This window comes from Barbus barbus, assembly GCF_936440315.1.
Source record: "Barbus barbus genome assembly, chromosome: 23".
NCBI lineage: Eukaryota > Metazoa > Chordata > Actinopteri > Cypriniformes > Cyprinidae > Barbus > Barbus barbus.
Window position 1 is genome coordinate 22,903,231 of NC_136751.1, and position 13,702 is coordinate 22,916,932.

At 35.7% G+C, this 13,702-nt stretch overlaps 1 protein-coding gene across 1 annotated transcript; it reads left to right on the top strand.

Annotated features, from left to right (window-relative positions):
• The first annotated feature begins 3,167 nt into the window (after positions 1 to 3,167).
• Positions 3,168 to 10,867, top strand: LOC306842831 (mitogen-activated protein kinase 12). Its single transcript, XM_079373925.1, has 12 exons — positions 3,168 to 3,686; positions 4,915 to 5,044; positions 5,166 to 5,224; positions 5,320 to 5,431; positions 5,505 to 5,534; positions 5,615 to 5,662; positions 5,753 to 5,867; positions 6,090 to 6,161; positions 6,298 to 6,377; positions 6,472 to 6,550; positions 7,114 to 7,287; positions 8,003 to 10,867. The coding sequence occupies exons 1-12, from the start codon at positions 3,568 to 3,570 to the stop codon at positions 8,074 to 8,076; spliced, it is 1,092 nt and encodes a 363-aa protein (XP_079230051.1). The 5' UTR covers positions 3,168 to 3,567; the 3' UTR covers positions 8,077 to 10,867.
• The last annotated feature ends 2,835 nt before the right edge of the window (positions 10,868 to 13,702 follow it).

The window sequence follows — 13,702 nt, forward strand, 5'->3', positions numbered from 1 at the left end:
TTAATATATGGCACTAATACTTATTTAATTAATAGTACTTATACCATTAGCATCCAGTATATATTGCATATTCATTACATAATAGTATAATTACTTTGCTACTAGTCAAATAGAGTTTCTTTACAAACTGACATCACCAACTACTGACCTGGCACACATACACCATTTTTAGTTGTTTTTGTGCATCTGTGTGAACGGAGTTTGTTTTAACAACATTTGACAACGTTATCTGTATGTGAAACCTTTTAAAAACAGAGGAAACCTTTTCAGTTTCTGATAGGATAATCATTGTGTAAACATACTAGGCAGTCGTGGCCTAATGGTTAGAGAGTCGGACTCGTAGATTGCGGGTTCGAGTCTCAGGTCCGGCAGGAATTGTAGGTGGGGGGAGTGAATGTACAGCACTCTCTCCACCCTCAATACCACGACTGAGGTGCCCTTGAGCCCCCAACTGCTCCCCGGGCGCCACAGCATAAATGGCTGCCCACTGCTCCGGGGGTGTGTGTGTGTTCACTGATGTGTGTGTGCACTTTGGATGGGTTAAACACAGAGCACAAATTCCGAGTATGCATGGGTAACCATACTTGGCCACATGTCACGTCACATACTCTGAATGTTATTCTTTAGTATGTTTTTCATTTGTTGTTCATACCAGTTTTACTTGTAACTATTTAAATAATTACTATCTATTCCAGTTGTCATAGTACTTAAAGCTGCAGTCCGTAACTTTTTTTGGTCCCGGCTAGTAGGCTATATTGCATGTGAGGATCCTGTAAGTGGTGGATCGTTTATAGCATTTTCAGCAGCTAGAATTATTAAACTTAACATTTTTATGGCATACTGTAATCCAAAAAGGTTTTTGTGTTTATGAAACACAAGTGACTGAAATTAGATTATATTCCAGTTTTAAATGTGCATCTAATTACAGATACGTGGGATTACACAAGTTTTGTATTTTAAAGAGAACCAGTTCTAAAGAAGAATAATTTGCTTTTTGGGTTAAAAGAATTTCTTTATATAAAATTAGAGTTTTTATGACAATTAGAGATTAGACTGTACAGAAATTTAAATCTACATGTAACGCTACATACTGTACATAGTCACATAATGCTGAGATTGTTAATGCTAACAATTTGAGAAAAAGTATAAAACAGAAGTATAACTAATAATAATTAGCACGGTATGATGTAATATGAGATAAACGGTCGTTAGATTTAATCACCATAGTAGCGCGATTTATTGTAATGCTTTTTCCTCAGTTGATCAGAACAAAAGGGGCAGACTTGTTACTTACTGTTTGTATGACAATATCTGGTGAACATTCTTATTTGGGTCATATATTCCTAGACGTAGGCTAGAATCTGTGATTCATAAGTACAGTATCACACCGGTGCGGTGACTGGCTATTAAGAGAAATATCAAAATTGACATCCCAATCAGAATCTGGATAAAAATAATCAAATCAGTAATAGAACCCATCGCACTCTACGGGTGTGAAGTCTGGGGCCCACTCACAAACCAAGAGTTCACTAAATGGGACAAACACCCAACAGAGACTCTGCAAACCGAACTATGCAAAGTTTTGTTCCGAGTACAGCGCAAAACCCCAAATAATGTCTGCAGAGCAGAATTAGGATTATACCCACTTATAATCACAATTCAAAAAAGGGCCATTAAATTCCATGCCAACCTAAAACATAGTGATAAACAGACCCTCCATCACAAAGCCCTGAACTACCAAGAGCTGACACCAGAAAGAAACGCCCCCAGCCAATTGGTCTTAGAGCTGACTACACAAACCACAACATGTCTGACTGAGAATAAAAACGTAGCCAGACCAAACCAAATAATTAAAACACAAAAAGAAAAATACCTAAAACATTGGAGAGACGCAACAGCCCAACAAAGTAAATTGGAGTGCTATTTGGCCCTAAATAGAGAATATGAATTGGCAGGATACCTGAGTACAGTGAGTGACCCTAAACTGAGAAAAGTCCTGAACATGTACAGACTCCGTCAACACAATCTCACCATAGAGACCGGCAGACACAGACAGACCTGGCTACCAAAAGAAGACCGGCTGTGTTCCCACTGCACAGGAAATCAAGTGGAAACAGAACTACACTTCCTGACATCCTGCCCTAAATATGCACAAATTAGGGACACTTTCTATCACCAGTTCACAACTCACCACAAAGACTTCCATCAGAAACCAAACATGGACAAACTCCCATACCTGCTAGGACAAAGCCCAGCAAGCTCAAACCTGGCCGCCAGGTATGTGAGGTCCTGTCATTACGAAAGAGCCTCCAGCGGGACAAAACTACCAACACACTCACTATATGCCTAGAGGCACTTCTATATATTTTTTTTGTTCATTATTATTTTATTATTATTTATTTATTTTTATTGTATAGTGTTATTAAAGCTTTGGCAATGTAAAGATTTCTTTCACCATGCCAATAAAGCTATTTGAATCTTGAAAGAGAGAGAGCTCTCGTAATGGAATGGATGGTATGTCTTTAGCCATTAGATCTATCTCCAGGGATTTAACTTGTATATGAATAACACAAAAAATAGAAATTGTCATCTTTGTTATCTTGTCCCCGACCGTGTGTATTTATTTGTAGGACATAGGATTGACTGTAAAAACCTGGTATAACCCGGGATAACGGGTCTATTGGCTTAACGGAACCCTGACTGACAGGATTGTTTTTCTTCTTTTTATACGGTATAAAAAATGATGTCCGCATATTTTAGCAGGCCTATAACTTTTAAACTCTTTCACGTAGGCCTATAGCACAGAGAGTGAGAACGAAAATAATATTTGATTCATGAACGAATTATTGACAGAACTATATTGGAAAAAAAAGACAATAGAACCATTTTTTTCATAAAGAACAAACAAAATTGTAATTAGTAGATTTGTATTTCCAAAACGAATCAAACTAATAAAAAATAAACTTGTTCATTTAAAACTGCCCCATCCTCGCTTAAAAAAGGTTTCAATAGCCTGCACTACTGGTTTAAAATCACAGTATACTATAATTTGTGTAAGCCTGTGAAACACCTCTTAATTATAGTTTAATTTACATTTAATACTAGCTTTAATGACAGCCCCACTTTGCGCATGCGCATTAAATACTGCGCATGCGCGTAAAACATCCACTACGTATTGGATCTGACCCAGTATGTCATGGTGCTACAGGCTGCTGCTAGGACACACTCTTTTCTGGGACAGACTGAATACTAATCTCTACTTGAATCATAGTTACATAGTTAGAATAGTTACTAGTGGCACTGGAAAAGATAGGTCACTATTTGGTTACTTGCTAACATATTTTGAAAATTTTAGTAACATTAAAATAGGTGTTACTACTTAGGTTTACATAACAGCTTTATGTTAAAGCGGCTTGCCATACACACCGCCACGCTGCAGAGGGAGCGGTTACGCGGGCGCACAGTCTATGAACGCGCACAGGTAGATTCTGTGATCAGTGTTCAGGTAAACCTGAAAATCACGGCTGCGCGACTCGAGGTGGCACATTTAAAGAGGTATTTACCAATATGTCAGCCCGATCAAGACCTGGCTATTATCGCCAGGAGGTGAATAAAAGTCTTTGGGAGGTGCCGGAGAGATACAGAGATCTGAAACAGGTGGGGACGGGGGCATATGGTACAGTATGGTGAGTGTACTCTTAATTTTCTGTACTTCCTGGAAAGAGTCGTGCTTTACATTTTAAAAACACGTAATGCATTGTCATTGTAGCAGATCCATGTATCCAGCGTCTATTCAAAACAAATGATGTGGACGGAGGTAGTCAAGCACAAGTGAAAGATTACTTTGATTAGATGCCCAGAAGTGGTTTGATAGAAATTCAGTTATATAGTGTATTTGAGAGTAAGACTAAAGTTATATGTTTTCTCACTGCGTCTTTATAGAGATATTTAAGATAAACAAAGAAAAAAAAGAGAGAAATCCAGTGCATGCAAAACTACGTTGTGTAGCTACAGCTCATTGCATTACTACGAGGTTAATAATTGTAAGATGGCAGCTGTTGACGAACACTGCCTGGGGTCAGGTGATGATGGTTTATTGCATGTCCTTAACTTTCCATACTTGATTTAAAAGGCCCAGAGTAATATACCACTATTGAGATACATCCCACACCTTAATATGTCATTAGAAAATCCCCTTTGAAATTATACTGTAGGTTATTACCATTTACTATCTCTAAACCACTCGTCCTCAGGCCAACCCTTCATATAATTAAATTACATCACTTAAGAAAAAAATTAATATTATGTATCATTAAAAGGCACATTACTGCTTTTAAAAATAATTATTTGAGCTTAGAATTTTCTTCTTTTGTTGTATATTCTACTGTATTTATGTACACTAGTTTGCAATTTGTGTACTTAATAGTATTTATTTATTTGCTACTAGTCCCTATTCCAATAGCCAGTGACAAGTAATTTCAATTTTACTGGTAACACATTTTATTGCCATCTAATTCTATGGAGTCTGTTTCAGATCTCAGCAATTCATTCTTGAATGTTGTATGTTTTCCAGTTGTTGCTTTTACCTATTGCAGTTTTACTTGTAACCTTTTAATAGTTATCTATTCTAGTTGTCCTAGTACTTAAGTGTAGTTGAAGGAAAGATTGAATAAATATTACTTAGAAATGGAATAGTATCTAAAGCATAGTTACAGTGACTTTATTATTTTATTAGTTATTATTTGATTGCTTCCTAGGTTAAAAAAAGCATTAGTAACGTTAAAATAGATATTAGTGCGGTTTATACAATAGCTGTTAAAATGGCCCATAGAACTCAATGGCAATAAAATGTATATTTATGTACTCTAGTTTTAAATGCATGCTTGCATTTACAACTGGTGATTTATTCCTCAGCTATGCATTTGACCGGAGGACAGGGGCAAAGGTGGCCATCAAGAAACTCCATCGTCCCTTCCAGTCTGACCTGTTTGCCAAAAGAGCTTATCGGGAGCTCAGGCTACTCAAACACATGAAACATGATAATGTAAGACATCAAAAATTGACACTCCACGATGAGAGTTTCTCATCTGCCCTGTCATAAATGAATGGATTTGCAGGCTTCATGCTGTGCTGTATTTAAAAAATCACTGGTTGAACCGTTACAGGTTATTGGACTCCTGGATGTTTTCACTGCAGACCTTTCTCTAGACAGATTCCATGACTTGTGAGTATTTTACAAGTGCTTTGACTGTGATTGTTTTTGATATAGTGATTCTTGGATGCATGATAATCATGTGATTCTCCCTGTCTTTTGCACAGTTACTTGGTCATGCCTTTCATGGGTACTGATCTAGGAAAGTTAATGAAAATGGAGAGACTGTCAGAGGACAGGGTCCAGTATCTGGTCTGCCAGATGTTGAGCGGCCTCAAAGTGAGTATTGTAAGTTCTTAGTAATACTTACTTGCTCTCAAATATATTGCAATAAATCTCTTTGTGTTCACAGTATATCCATGCTGCAGGAATCATTCACAGGGTGAGTGAGGTGGTTTTAGTCTTAAACACACATGTATTTCTCACTGCAAAACCACTGACTTCATCTGTTAAAATCTGCAGGATCTTAAACCTGGCAATCTGGCAATAAATGAGGAGTGTGAGCTTAAGGTATGCCACCATGTGCATGTGTGAAGTGGTATTTGCATATTCATGCTGTATGCCTCTTGTCAAGATAAAGCCTGGTGTCTTATATTAAAGATCCTGGATTTTGGTCTAGCACGACAAGCAGACAGTGAAATGACGGGCTATGTTGTGACACGTTGGTACAGAGCACCTGAGGTCATTCTTAGCTGGATGCATTACACACAGACCGGTTAGTACCATGTTGCATGCACTAATCTTAATATATTTATCCATACTATCTATACTGTGATTAAAAGCATATGTTAACACTAAATAAAGATCAGTGTTAGTCTATTGTATTGCTTTCATAAAGGTAATAGAAATTCCTGATTAATGAGATATAGCACAATTGCTATTCAAACTAATGATAATACAGAGACATGTTTGTATTTGATTAAATGTTTCCCATCAGTGGACATCTGGTCAGTCGGATGCATCATGGCAGAGATGCTGCTGGGGAAACCACTGTTCAAAGGAAATGACCGTATCCTTCCTCGCAGAAAAGCTGTGGTTTTTATGTACAAATTTAGGAGAATTTTTGTCTTTGTATTTTTGATGAGGTGATTACTTCCCTAAGTCTCATCCCCAGTATATTTGAATCCTTGACCATTTTCCACCAGACCTGGATCAGCTGATGGAGATCATGAAGATTACAGGGACGCCCACAAAAGAGTTCACAGCCAAACTACAGTCTGAAGATGTGTGTTTCAGTAAAATTTTCATACTAAGACTAGTTTGCAGACCTCTCACCAGATATTGTATGAGATGTGAAAATCTAAACCACTTTTTTCTAGGCTAGACACTACATAGAAAAGCTACCAAAACTTAGAAAAAAAGATCTTCGAACATTGTTACCAAATGTTAACCCACAAGGTAAGAGCATTTCTGTCTTGCTCAATGCAAAAAGGAGATTAATGTGTATTTTTCAAATTTTTAATCAGGGATATCATATATTATATAGTGGACATATCATAATTCTGACTACTCCATGTGAAAGTATTTATAAAGAATTTTGCTTATAGTTTTATTATTTCTATTCATTTATTTTCATTTAATATGCATTCAGTTTTAATTACATCATACTGAGATTGCATTGAATATTTGTTCTTTTAAAAATTCATTCAACCATCACAACCACCATTTAAAAAAAATATATAATTTTATCAACTATAAAGAAAGAAACACATACATAACACTTTTTAAGCTAAAATATTAATGTCATAAATAAAATGTCCATAGCTTTTTATCAACTTTGACCGATGTTTTATTCAAAGCAACTTTTATTGCATTCAGGGTATACCATGACCTTGATGAGTTTCTTTCCCAAGGAATGCATGGACTACTGTTTGATCTAAGCACATCTTTCATGAATGGATTTGATGAAGACAAGTTTGAATGTCACATAATTGTTTGTCATTAACTGATTTCCCTCTCAGCGATTCATGTGTTAGACAGCATGCTGCTCCTGGACCCTGAAAGTAGAATAACAGCGGCAGAGGGACTGGCTCTTCCTTTCTTCTCTGAGTTTCGTGAACCAGAGGAGGAGACCGAGGCCCCACCGTATGATCATTCTCTGGATGAGGCAGAGCAGTCAGTGGACCAGTGGAAAAGTAGGTTTAAATTACTTTAAATTCATTGTTTCTTCATTGGAACAGTTGGGGAGAAATTTAGCATTACATCACTTGCTCACCAATGGATCCTCTGCAGTGAATGGGTGCCGTCAGAATGAGAGTCCAAACAGCTGATAAAAACATTACAATAATCCACAAGTAATACACACGACTTTAGTCCAACAATTAACGTCTTGTGAAAAGTCTGTTTGTAAAAAACATTTCATAAGAATAATAACATAAGTCCTCTGTCCATAATACTGCATTTCCCATTTAAAGCAATTGTTTTGTCTGAATCAGAAGAGAAATATGCACAGATCAAGCACAAGTGAAAACAGTTCTCAGCAAATATGTTGGTGGATTTTGATGTGAGAGGACAGCAGGGGATGGACTTTTTCCCACTGGTGTTATTATGGATTATGAACTCCTATTTTGCCCAGATCCGACGGATTAAAGTTGAAACATCTTAATGATGGATTTATTTCTTACAAACACGCAGCTGTTAACTTCACGAGACGTTAATAGTGAATTACTTGTGGATTATTGTGATGTTTTTATCAGCTGTTTGAGCTCTTATTCTGATGGCACCATTTTTGGATGAACCGTTCCATTACTTAGTTAGTATTTTACTATTATATGTAGTATAGTTTAGAGAGTTAAGAAATAACCATTTTTTTTCTCTTTTCTGTTCCTTCTATTGCCTCTTTGACCCCAGAACTCACCTTCACTGAAATTCTGACCTTCCATCCAGCACCAGCGGTGGCAGAATCTAAAGAGACAGCTCTCTGAGAGTGCTTATTTGTACATCTCCAAGGCTTTACATTTTCTTTTTACCATGTCATATATAGACTTTGAACTATTTTTATGAGTGTATTTTTAGTTTTAGCTAATCAGCCTGTTGTGTGCTAATGTTTGGCACTATTGGCAGACCAGCACCATTCTGCAATATATTGAGTTGAAAATTTGAGTATAAATCTTTTCAGCTATGTGATTGTAGCACCTTCATTTTTTATTAGTAGTATTGTTTTCAATCAAAGCACATCTCTAGCCAGCATTAATGCTGACACAATTACATTGGAGATAATTTCACTGACATACTGCTGTATAAATATCTGTATGTTTTATATGGTTTACATTTAATCCTGAAATAGAAAAAAAAAACTTTTCAGGTCTTTGCCAAACCCCACAGCCAAATACTTCAGTATGTGCAAAAGTATTAATTTGACCTTTTAATACAGTTTTATAACCTGGCCACAGTCACAAATGCAGAGTCCAGAAAAATCATGTTTTTATGCAAAGGAAAATAATGTACAATTAGCATGTTTTTAATTAATTGCATTACATGTTTGTTGTATATTTTTAATTCAGGTTTACAGAAGAAGACAAAAAGTAGGATTAAAAGACAATTGATAATTTGTGTGTCGTGTGTTCCAAGGTATTTCCATGACACTTCCAATTTATTTTGAAGTCAACTGAACTCAATTTCTCATGATGTCCAACAGAGGGCGACATGTACACTTTCTTTGCACTGTCTTTAATAACATTTCACAGTTAAACCTTTTAGCTGCATTATTACACTAGAAGCTCCATTTAGACTTTAGATCCCAGGCTCAGATTTTATTAAAGTTTCTCTAATGCAGTTGATTAAGTAGTGAGCATTGCTGCTAAATGCCAATACTGTGCCATAGTTTCCTATGAAGAATTACAGTCTTTTTAGCGCTAAGCGCTCAGTTGACCTTTGAACTTCTAGTTTAGGGACACAGTTTCCTTTCCCATGAGAGTCCTTCTCTGTTCCTGTAGTCTGTCTTTGATACCTGGCCTTTTTTGGCTTCTGTTTAGAGTCCTTGTGTGGTTCATGTGGTCAGAGAGTGTTCTGCCCGAAGGAAAACAGAGGAGGGGGAAAATACATTTTTCGTCCTGCTTACTTCTTGGCAGCCAGATGTAATGACACAGATTGAAAGAGGAAGAGAGAAAGATGGCAAGCAAAGCCAGCAAATTTTCTTCTCTCGCTGTTTTATTTAAAGAACTTCTCTGATTTGTTGACGCAAATATCTTTCTGTTTGTTAGAAATAGTGGTTGCACCACAAAGGTGTCTGTAAAATGTCACTTAAGTTTAAAGCTGTTTCAAGATGTATGCACTGTTAAATCTAACACCAAATTTTGTGCAAAAGGTTTTAAAGGACTAGTTCTCCCAAAAATGTTAATTTGCTGAAAATGTTCTCAGTGTCAGCAGTTTAAAAAAAAAAAGTTGAGCCAACTTAAAATTTGAAGGCAACCAACTTCAGCAGGTTTTTGAGTTTCTTCAGAAGTTTTTAAGTTTATACAACAAAAAGTTGAGAATCTCCTACAAAAATAAGTTGAGAGAACTCAAAAATCCAGTTGTATTGTATGAAAGTTGGCTCAGCTTATTTTTATTTTTTTAACAGTGAGGCCATCCAACATGTAGATGAGTTTCTTCATTGAAGCAGATTTAAAGAAATTTAGCATTGCATCACTTGCTCATCAATTGGTCCTCTGAAGTGAATGGGTGCCGTCAGAATGAGAGTCCAAATAGCTGATAAAAACATCAATAACTCCAGTCCATCTATTAATGTTGTGAAGCAAAAACCTGCATGTTTGTAAGAAACAAATCCATTATTAAGGTGTATTAACTTTAAACCTTCGCTTCTGGCCAAAATACCAGTCCATAATTCAGAATAACACTTCCTCCAGTGAAAAAGTCCATTCTCTGTTGTCTCTCTCATGAAAATTCACCAACATATTTATTTAGAGCTTAAGTCACTCATTCGCTACAGAAGATCCATTGGTGAGTAAATGATGTAATGCCAAATTGCAATGAAGAGCATCATTTGTATGATAGTGATATTTTATATCTAATGGAATGACATTTAGACATTTTAAGTGACTAAAGTGTCCAAATACTTACTGAGGCTACTGTGTTTATACTGTATATACAGTATGCAATTTCACGCAGATAACTCTTTAAACTGAGAACTCTATGTCCTGTGAATAAACTATGGTTGGCTGTCCCTGTCAAACATCCTGTCTTGTGCAACACTCTTGAATAAGTATAATATTTCATTGTTTGCTTATGTTCGCATAGTTTAGAACTATTGTATAAGTGACTTTAGCTTGCTTTTCTCAGCATATACTTGAAGTTTCCAAAGCTCACCAAGGCCGCATTTATTTGATAAAAAATATAGTGAAAAAAATATCACAATTATTTGGTGATTTGGTGCACAAGAAATTTTTTTTGTGAACCATGATACATTTTTTTTCCCAGGATTCTTTGAACAGAAAGATCAACACATTTATTTGAAACAGAAATCTTTTTATATGTTTTTACTGTCAATTTTGCTCAACTTATTTTATCCTTGCTGAATACAAGTATTAACTTCTTTAAAAAAAATAAAAAAAATCATAGTAACCCCAAAGATTTGAACTGTTTGAACAGAAGTATCAGTCAAACTACCTGAAAATATTCAATATAAACAGCAATATATGTATTTGCTCTTGGAAAGTAGATTCAAAATGTTTTAAATGCATGAACTACAGTCAAAATAAAATAAGGCATGTTTTCAATAAATAAAAAAATGAAGAATGATATGCAGTTTTTTTATCATTTAAATACGTTTATATTCTTCACAGCTATATTAATCTGTTTATAGAGTTTAAAATATATATATTTTTGTAACATTATGAATGTCTTTCCTGTCACTTTCAAGAAATTTAATATATCCTACTTAGTAAAATCTTTTTATTTTTTTATGCTTTTTAAAATCTGACTGACCCCAAACTTTTGAATAATCAAGTAGATTTTTAAGTATTTCTGCATTTAATAATCTTCCTCTCATAAGCAGTCTTGGTTGCACTGTCTATCTCACTCTCCTGCTTCATGCTCTCTGCATATTTTACTGTTTACTTTCTCTGTTTCTTTCACAAGCACAGGGAGATGCACGTGCCTCCTCACTGTTTAGATGATCTTGAGGAATCCTTTGGCTTAGCGGGCTGCGCAAGAGGAAATTCCACTGGCTCAAATGTTCTCAGTAAAGGCCCCAGCATGGATCAAGGACCCGGAATCCCTGCAAGCCATCGACTCTGCAGGGACAGCGAGGGGCCTGAAGGAATGAACGTGACGGTAACCACAGATGGTTCTCATCCAGTCAGCAGACAGACTATGGTTAGAATGGTATTTTAAGTATCACCATGCTCATAAAAATAACTGGTACCCAAAACATATGTGTGTGACCTTAAGAAGTTCGTACTTGTTTTTATTCCACATCATAATTCTGTTGATGAAGGATAATAAAGAAAGGGTGAGAGCGCTCATATCGCAGATTATAATGCATCAGGACTGTTTTCAGAAAAGATTTAGTGCAGAATGTGAGTGTTCTCTGATGGTCTTTAGGTGTTGTATCATCCAAAAGGCCCTAGAGAGCCATCATGTACAAGACTGCACTTGACTGAAAAATATCCAGCTCCCATTCTGGCGCAACCAACCTGTCAAAGTTCTAAGTTTTACGGCTGCCTACATACTGTGAAGGTCAGAGGTGGTTCCCTGACTTTATCTTTTTGGAGGAATTCAGCTGTTTTAAAGAACAGAATGTTCCTGGTTGTAAGTGATGTAAGAAGAACACAGCAACATCCTCCTCCGTTGGAAAACTTCTGGGGGGCTTTTAGATTTCTTTAGCAGTACTCCAGGAAATTGTGGTCGCGGTTTCACTGTGGTCAGTTATATGCAGTTGGCTCATATATTAAGTGTATATCAAAACAGCTTTTCAATGGTTCACTATTTGTTCATTTGTCAGGAGAGTACTTTGTTATTGCTGGCATTCAGTTTTAGATGACATAAATGCTGCTACTTGCAGTATATGGCAAGTTCTTGTTTATTATTATTTTGTATTTTTGTATTTGTGGATTGTTGAACTAAAATCAAAAGCCAAAAGATGAATATCCAACCATGAATGAATATAAAAATGAACACTAAACTCAAAATAATGTTTTATTTAAAGCCTTTAGACACCCAATACTGTTTTAAGGTTTGGGGTCAGTAAGGTTGTTTTAAATAAATACTTTATTCAGCAAGTTTAAATTAAATTGATCATAAGTGACAGCAAAGACATGTATAATTACAAAAGACTATCTATCTATCTATCTATCTATCTATCTATCTATCTATCTATCTATCTATCTATCTATCTATCTATCTATCTATCTATCTATCTATCTATCTATCTATCTATCTATCTATCTCTCTCTCTCTCGCTCTCTCGCTCTCTCTCTCTCTGTATCTATCTATCTATCTATCTATCTATCTATCTATCTATCTATCTATCTATCTATCTATCTATCTATCTATCTATCATCTATCTATCTATCTATCTATCTATCTATCTATCTATCTATCTATCTATCTATCTATCTATCTATCTATCTATCTATCTATCTATCTGTCTCTCTCTCTCTCTCTCTCTCTCTCTCTCTCTCTCTCTATATCTAACCATCTATCTAACCTTTAACTTTAATGCTAAAGAAAGATTATATAAACAATATATTATAACATTATATAAACAACATAACTTGCTTGCTAGTTACTAATAGTACATAAAAAATAGACAGGAAAATCGTATCATATTTTAAATGAAAGTTACATTTTGGAAATTTACTTTTGAAATTTGTATAAACCAATCATGCCGCAATCATATCCTGCTGCATTCTGTGGTCATGCTAATTGTAAACTATCTGGTTCGTGTATCCTGCATTAAGTGCTTTTGTAGAAACTGTGATGGAAAACAGTGGCTCAAAGTCAGAAAGTGTTTATTTGATATGGGACCTCTCCTCCTATTTCTCAACCGCAAGGTTATATAACTATAAGTACTTACATAACATCCTTTCCAGAATTTGGGGAGTGAAGGTAAATTAGAATTTTATGCTCAAATAGCCATGTACCTGCATATGGTAACAGTATGTAGGAGATATGCTTGTGCAGATGACAGGGCAAAAGCAGATAGATATATGATATGCTGTGCAAGAGAGGGATGTAATGAATCATTGTGGTCTCTTTGCTCATTTAGCTCTCGAGGGACAGTGTCCAGCAGCAAGGTCAAGGTTTAGGACACACACTTTGCTCAATAGACTTAGATCACAGTGCCCTGTTTAGGAATTCCATTAGAATTGCAAAATGTGCTGCTTTCTCTGCTTAGAACATTTTTTAAAACCATTTGAAATAGAGTGCATTTAGCTGATTTGCTGTTTTCATGTTGCAGTTTTACTTCCAAAAGTTCCCACACCCATCATAATTTCTCTCAGAATTACATCAATGCATATTAAATGAAAGTTTAATGTGCAAGTTATGACTTCAAAAAGGTTTAGCAATGTTTGGGACAACAGACCAGCGTGCATATATTATTAATAA